This window comes from Triticum dicoccoides, chromosome 5A, assembly GCF_002162155.2.
Source record: "Triticum dicoccoides isolate Atlit2015 ecotype Zavitan chromosome 5A, WEW_v2.0, whole genome shotgun sequence".
Lineage (NCBI taxonomy): Eukaryota > Viridiplantae > Streptophyta > Magnoliopsida > Poales > Poaceae > Triticum > Triticum dicoccoides.
In genome coordinates this window covers 645,071,232-645,078,919 of record NC_041388.1, presented here as the reverse complement: position 1 = coordinate 645,078,919, position 7,688 = coordinate 645,071,232, and the positions used below count along the sequence as shown (strand labels likewise).

The window sequence follows — 7,688 nt, the reverse complement described above, 5'->3', positions numbered from 1 at the left end:
CTCAGGCCTGGGTTTTTTGCATCGGGCTTTGGTAGGCCCGGCCCGGCCCGACAGATGGCCAGGTATAGTAGTAACACAACAATATCTTTTCAAACAACTTCATTTAGTGTTAGAAATTTTTAGTATGTTAGGATCTCCAGAGTTTACTTTTTCAAAGAAAAACAAGGCGTATATGCATTCTAATTTATATTTCTTGCACAAACAAAGGTAATTTTGGATCAATATTTTTTTAAAAATCTATAAACACAAGGCTAACAATCCTCACAAATGCATATGTTATCGTAAAGACCACTACAATCTTAGACAACCAAATTTGGGTCGACCAGCTTCTCCCAACGGGTCGGTGGTGTCCTGCTCCCTTAGCCAAATTTTCATACAAGGCCAACCCAAAAGACCCATTGGCCTTGAAAGGTAAACAAGCAGGCAAACACAGTGAAGCCTGATCTCTGTTACATACAGTACAACATGGAAACACAACACCAGCAGAATCTACAGAACGAAAAACGGCAGTTATATCACGCCGCCAACACAATCCGTCTCTTCATTTAAAAGGTACAAGTAGTGGTGCTCGAGGGGACGGTCCTGTGGCAGCGTGTCCTGCTCTCTTGCTACGTGCGAGGCGGACTCCTTGAACCTCTGCAGGCGCACTCTGCTGTATGCGTCGATGTTCCGTTGTGATATCAGGAAGAGCTCCACCTCTGTGACGAACCGTGCTGTCCGTCCGAGGAGGAACGGCCTTGCAGCGTCTGACAGCAAGCTCCTGAACTCTTCCCTTGTATGTTCCGGGGAAGTCTGCTTTGAGGCGTGCAGTTTTTCTTGCGCTTTCATGAAGGACTCAATCATGCCGTCGATGTGGTACACTATGGCCTCGATGTTTTCATCCTGCAGAAAATAGATTATCGACATAAGTTACTACGAATGAGAAAATCTACTATGTGCCTTTAGTGTGCAGGATCAGCCTGCCTGATCGACCATGATGAATGAGTAATGGGTAATACATGCATTACAGATAAGCACCAGCTGGATGTTTTATTACATGCATTCTCTTTTTACACAAGCTAGGCTTGCCTAGTGTGAAATTGAAACATGGAAGTGCAAACATAATTCTGCTGAGCTACAGAATAACGTCTGTATTAATGCGTAGCATTACACCTGTGTAAGGGCCTGAATTTCACGTCTCAACCAAGTTTCAAGCCATATGTTCTTCCGGAGATACTTCCGTTGCTTCCAATATTGAAGCACACTGGCTGCATCATCTGAAATCTCTGCATCAAACATCAGTGTTAGAAAAAACAAAGCACATTGGCTGTATCGTCTGAAATCTCGGCATCAAACATCAGTGTTAGAGAAAAACAAGGCTACACATCTGAAACTAATTCTAAAAAATGTGAACAGAGAAGTAGACAGCACTACAAATTAACACAGCACCTCTTGTGTTATAGAACTGTGATATCAACTGGTGTGCATCTACAAGATGTCTGCACCATAAAAAAAGCAGGCTCAATAAACTCATCCACACTCAAGCAAGTTCTAGCATGTAATCAGAAGAATGAAACATGCTCTTGGGTATCACATCATCAACCGCCAAAAGGCATGCACGATGAGATTGGTACTGACCTCTTCCCGGGGTCCTGCTCTATATAATGTCTCTGAAACGATTTACCATCGAAAGCATGAAGGATAGATACACTCTCGGTCTGCAAGCACCACAATGACACAATGAGATAAGGACCCGACTAAGTCTGCCAGGCAAAACAATATCTGGTCAAGTTCACAGGCATAGCTCCTTGCTATGAATGGGGCCAGGGGCTCACCTTGCAAAGGGGGCATTTCACAGAGGACAAAGGGTCTTCATGCTTGCTCGCCACCATGCTCGCCCACTGGGTTATGCACTCGTAACAGAATGAATCTGAAGAATTCAGCACAGTCGGTCAGAAATGGGTCTCGAACCACAGGAATCCTCTGCCCCAAACCCACAGTTTCTGCAGAGTGCCTACGGACACAACAGAAACCTACAGAATGTGTACCCCTCTAATCTTTCTGCTAGAAGTACTTCGAGAACAAAAATAATCTGGAGCTGCAGCTGAGTTCGCGGCCAATTCGTGCGTCGGGGGTTGGGGGAAGGAGGAGGCGACTCACGCAGGCAGGTGTCGAGGTACGCCTCGTCCTCGAAGCCCTCGAGGCAGATGGGGCAAGAGCACGCGACCGCCGCCGACGGGCCTCTGCGGCCACCGCCGGAGGGCGAGCCGGGCGCGGCGGCGGAGGAAGTGGAGGCGGCCGCCGCCATGTCCATGTCTGCAAGTCTGAAGGCGGATCGGCATCGCCCAGGTAAAAAACAGGGGAAGAGGGGAACAAGCCACCGGGCGCGGGTCGGCTCCCATCCGAGCCGTCTGCTCACCATCGGACGGCAGATCCATGGAGCAGAGGACCCAACCAGATCGGGACCCGGTTAATCAACTCGCGAGGGGTCATTACGCTAATCACAGTCCTAAATTACCCTACTAATCACGCTTAGCTCGCAGTTACTTGCCGCCATTATAAGAGCCCCTCGTCTCACGTCGCCTCCGCCACGCTCCACTTTCTCTCTCTGTGCCCTCTCTCGCTTTACCATCCGGTTGTTTCGGCGGCGGCGATGGCGGCGGAGGACGTGGAGTTCGTGGACTACGAGCGGGACGACGGCGACGAGGACGACGAGGGGATGGAGGACGGGGAGGTCTCGGCCCGCGCGCTCCCCGTGCCCCACATCGCCGCCCCCGCCGTGCCGCGCACCAGCAGGGGCCGCTTCGTCGGCCGCAGCCGCTCCGTCATCGCCTCCACCCGCGACCGCTTCGACTCCCTCCCCTTCGCCGGCACCTCCGCGCACGGCGGCCCGCAGCGCTGTGAGGACCCCCTTGCCCGACCCCCCACCCCCCTCTTTTTTTTGGGCGTGATCTCTAGGTTTGGAGTCCCCGGCTGGGGGTTCCCGATGTTTGAGGCGAGCTCTTGTGTTGTTTGGGGTCCGTTTCGTTGGGAATCGCGAGGAAAGTTTGCAGGCTAGGGTTTGTGATTGGTGATTTCCGTGAGGGTTTATGTAGCACTGCTGTTCGATGTCATGCGTGGTAGGTGGTACTGCTTGTGTTAGCTGAATTTCGGCATCGCTTGAACAACCAGGGCTGTTTGGTGTCACATTTCAGACCAACTATTCAAATTAAAGTCCTTCCTTTTGCCTGCATTGTTGTATGCTTCTATGAAGATGCGAATGTATCGTCATAATGTAGGTGCTGTGTTGTCATGTTGTGTGATTCTTCATGCTGAGAACTAGCCTTTTCGGTTATTGCTCTTCTGCAGGTTTGGTAGGTGTGGTTATGTGTCATGCGTGTCTTTGCTAGGATCAGACAGTTATAGTGAAAGGCTTCTGTATAAAGAAAAGAAAATGTGATCATGGTGGATAAATTATGTACACCAGTTAGAGCATCAGTGTGGTTTGCTGGTGATAAGGGAATCAAGGGATGCACATTGTGGGGGTGATGCTTACTAACACTTTGACAAACAAATTCAGAATGGCCTGACTCTGTTTGCTGGACTATATGTTCATCCGTATAGTAGGCTAGTAGTCTCTAGGAGTGTACATGCTAAGTCTATCAGAGACTGTAATGATTTGTCGGAAATGCTAAATTTCTTATTAGGATGAGGCATGTGGGATGCTAAAAATGTAGGACACCAAAAGCGGATTTTATGACTGCTGTAAACTGCATTTTCCAGCTACAGTCATGTAAGCCTCCTTTTGATCGTGTGATTGAAAGATGAAAATTAGAATGTTTTAGAAGAAGGCAGGATCGGAGAGTTTTGGATGAAGAATTAGGTAAACAAACATAACATTAACTTCCAGCCGAGACTAATTTGTTGGGATGCATATTTGAATAATGTCTCCCTTGCACTTATAGTTTTCGCCTTCTTCATTTGTCGTGCGCTGTGCCTCATAATGCAGTTTAGCATTATTATGTTTATTTTCCTTGCCGCTGTTACTTGTTCTATGCTAAAAATTGTAGCTGGCAGTCTTTCAAACTTTTAGTGTTTTCTTGAAGCCGAAAGAATTAACAAGTCAAACTGTCAAAACATTGAGAAGTGACAGAACTGAAACAGAGCAGGGATGTGCATCTGAACAAATTTTATATGACTACACAATGATATAATGATGGTTAATCCAATGGGCATATGACACTGCTTATTTTGTTTTCCACTATGCTTCTTGTATGCCAGCCCATGGCATTCTGGTTACTACTAGGTAAGCAGTTGTCAGCCCAGTAGTGCAAAATGATTTGCCTCACGTTTTTATACACTGAGGAACATCCGACATGAAGGCATGGCCGTTCCTGCTAGTTCCTGGTTACTTGCATGCTAGTTTTCCATATCATTGTTTATAAGGCGGTAAGGCGACCTAAGGCGAGCACCAACTGTCCTGACGCCTAAGCGCCTAAAGCGGGCACAATTGTAAGGCGCTGCCAGGGCGCCTTGCCGCCTAAGCGTCCAAGGCGGGATGCCTTATGAACAATATTCCATAGTCTATAAAATGTAATCCAGCATTGGTAACAAACCATCTACAGATTTGTCTGGTCACTAGCTGTGGGTTCTGTTTCATGCTAATCTATGTGGTTATCCCATACTTGGCTTCTGCTCTCATACTTTTCTAATAGATTATTTGCTGTTATAGTCAACTTCTTCTGCATATATTCCCATTTTGATCATTTTCTAGCATTAGTAATGGAAAACTCTGTTACCTTGTAGCAATTGAAGGATGGATAATAATTGTCTCAGGAGTCAAAGAAGATGCAGAAGAAAGTGATCTGTATGATGCTTTTGCTGAGTTTGGTGAGGTCAAGGACTTGCATCTCAACCTGGAACGCCGCACTGGATATGGCAAGGTAAATTTCATAGTCTTACTAAAATAAAGGAGGCCCCTTCTTTGCTGGTGGTGCAATTCCGGATGAGCCACACGAAAGCAAATGTACTGATAATTTGGTACTTGAAGCTATGCTTACCGCTTACCGGTCTATACTGAATTATGTCTTGAAGTAGTCCTGTTTTGGAATTTGGATCAATGGTAGTGGTTGGACTCCTGCAAAACCATGATCAGAAAACTCTAAAGGACATGAAATTGCTTGATATATATGCTGTGTGCAATGTTGCAAGTTCTTGAATACAAAGTCAGCTTCTAAGCTTTACTATATTTACTTTCATTTTTAGCCATGCCTTTTTCTTCTCACCAATTTGTGCAAGTATCATGGGGTGTGACAGGCAGTTCTGTCGAAATAAGCACCGAGAGTTTGCCCAGAATTGCATTAATCTTACTGTAGTGGCACAATTGGTCGAGATTATTGTTTACACTTGCGAAGAAAGTTTATTGCCTACATATACAACTGGCAATTATGCCAAATGTCTTTTTGTTTGTGAAGAAGCTCTCTAATTTATCACACCTCTGTTTATCTGCTCAACACAGGGATATGCATTGGTTGAATATGGATGTTTTGAGGAAGCACAAACTGCAATCAGAAGTATGAATGGGACACAGCTGTTAACAAAGACCATCCATGTTGATTGGGCATTCAACAGAGGTCCTATACAGAACGTCACAAGTGCACGGTGCGAACAAAACGTGTTTTGTCCTGCATTTCCTCTGGTTGATAAATCTTTATGCCAATTTGATATGATACTTAATTTGGACCACACGCTTGTTACTGACAGTGTCTTCTTTGTGTAATCTGTATTTACATTCTATAATTGTATATTTGTCCTTGCCATTGCCCTGTCCTGAAATTCTTGCAAGCTATATCTATTGTTTTTCATCTGCTCGCTACTTTCTTCTGTAAACCTAATAACCTCAAAGATTATATAACATGATTAAATAGTCTTTGCTGGAGAAGGTTCAGCATTGGTGAACCCGTATCTCATTTGGTTTCGTGAAATGAAATGCTTAGTAATGCAGTATAAGTAGTTTTCTCAGTTCATATTGTTGGGATTAGATACGTCTATCTTCCCTTGGTTTCATGATTATGTGTAGATTGCAAATGATAACACGTGTTTCAGTAACCATCCTAGACTGAATGTATGTTGTAGAGGACAGTGTGATCACCTATTTAAGCTACGTTATTGCCTGATCTAAACTGTAGAGAAGACGATGCTTTTACCTCCCCTAGATGCCATGTCTGTCTGTGCTGTAGATGTGCAACTTTTGTCATCGGCCTCTATATTTATTGAGTAGAGATCTGTATTGTGCAATTGGAATTCACAGTTGTGGTTATACTGTTGATGTTGATGGTCTCCTCTATTTGTCTATGTAATCTACTGACAACTGATTTTCCTTGCTCACAGGCCAGCACAGCGACGGTCTAGGACTCCGCCTCGCAGGCTTGCTGCCATGACATACTGAGAGGGAGCTGCTAGGCCTGCAATCTTGGGCCAGCCTTGGTCAGTGATTTTTTGGTAGTCGCCAGGGATTTGCCATGTCATAGATTTTAGTCTTAACCATCATCTTCCGACAGTAAGCGGTAATCTGAACCAGAGTATGTATCGTCCAGAAAACCGAGTCCTGATTCTGCTAGCCTTGCTACGCTTGTACTGAGCTTGTTCAGAGGCCTGGCTCACAAAGTTTGATATTGATGCATGATGCAAATTGGATGGATCAATCTGTTTTGTCTTTTTGAACTAACACATCCTTTATTAGATGACCACAAGATGGTTTAACCAGTACTAGATCACATGGAGAACTCAAGGGTTGGTTGAGTGATCAAAACCGTTGGTTTCCCAATCCCTGGAGTCTCGCAAGGGCAATAAGAGGCAGTTGCCTTGCCAAGCAACACTCGTTAATCCTGAAGAATTACTTATGCAGAAGCCTGATAGCAGCATCAACATTGCTCCATTTCTCACTTGGCAAATTCATCTTGAGAACTTGTTTCGCCCCAGTGGGCGGTTCGGCGAGGTCCTGTGAATTGGGATCGCAGGCGGCACGTCTCACCGCATCCACCACCAATGTTACCGTGCCGCCTTCTGAGCTGCCCTAGAGCTCTCTGACAAGAGAGACAGAAGTAGTACCTTCTGTTGGAGCTGAGAGAGACCATTGCATAATCGATGGAGAGTATCATCTTGCACTGTCCAAACTGAATGAACAAACAAGAAACCGAACATGTTTCAGATATACAGTATCTTCCAGACATGTTGGGCATACCTTTGTGGCTTTTGTGTGCAGTGCAGGCCTGAAAGGTGCGGTGCGGCCAGGGGATCGACATGACGAGTTGCCATCGCCGGTCCACTTCTCTCAAAGGTCCGTCTCCGCGTGCCCCCACCCCACATCTCCATCTCCAGTCATTTTCCCCGGTTCCGGCGTCCCACGTTTGGCCAGCTCCACTGTAGGGGATGTCTGTCTGTCAACACCGGTACTCCTGTTTCTGCTTTCAGGTGGTCCTCCCTCCTCCTATCCAGTATCCACAACACCACACCACACCACAGGGTTCAGGTGGTCCTCGTACATATCTATCTACGGCCTATCCATTTGGGAGCCAAGTGTACATGGCCATCAGTGCTGGTCGTGGACGACGACTCATCCCATGTTAGTAGCTCGTGTGTGTAGATGGGAACTGATCGTGCCCATTGGCGGTGGTAAAATGCCAAGCGCACGCATATATGCCCACTGGACTGGAGCACTGTTGCAAGTG

General features: G+C 46.2%; 2 protein-coding genes across 4 annotated transcripts; one reads left to right on the top strand and one right to left on the bottom strand.

The window, feature by feature from the left end:
• Nucleotides 1-299: 299 nt before the first annotated feature.
• LOC119298243 lies at nucleotides 300-2,308 on the bottom strand. Of its 2 annotated transcripts, none has more exons than XM_037575718.1 (6): nucleotides 2,140-2,308; nucleotides 1,815-1,909; nucleotides 1,618-1,697; nucleotides 1,429-1,478; nucleotides 1,153-1,265; nucleotides 300-882 (listed from the first exon to the last, which is right to left on the bottom strand). In XM_037575718.1, exons 1-6 carry the CDS (start codon nucleotides 2,291-2,293, stop codon nucleotides 511-513), a joined length of 864 nt encoding a protein of 287 aa, XP_037431615.1. In that variant the 5' UTR covers nucleotides 2,294-2,308; the 3' UTR covers nucleotides 300-510. The 2 variants fall into 2 exon arrangements, with proteins under 2 accessions (XP_037431615.1, XP_037431616.1); XM_037575719.1 differs by having other exon boundaries at nucleotides 1,153-1,256.
• Nucleotides 2,309-2,568: 260 nt separating this feature from the next.
• Nucleotides 2,569-6,676, top strand: LOC119303702 (RNA-binding protein Y14B-like). 2 transcript variants are annotated; one of them, XM_037580841.1, is made up of 4 exons: nucleotides 2,569-2,879; nucleotides 4,765-4,901; nucleotides 5,477-5,619; nucleotides 6,349-6,676. In XM_037580841.1, the coding sequence occupies exons 1-4, from the start codon at nucleotides 2,633-2,635 to the stop codon at nucleotides 6,404-6,406; spliced, it is 585 nt and encodes a 194-aa protein (XP_037436738.1). In that variant the 5' UTR covers nucleotides 2,569-2,632; the 3' UTR covers nucleotides 6,407-6,676. The 2 variants fall into 2 exon arrangements, with proteins under 2 accessions (XP_037436738.1, XP_037436737.1); XM_037580840.1 differs by lacking the exon at nucleotides 6,349-6,676 and having other exon boundaries at nucleotides 5,477-5,821.
• Nucleotides 6,677-7,688: the final 1,012 nt, after the last annotated feature.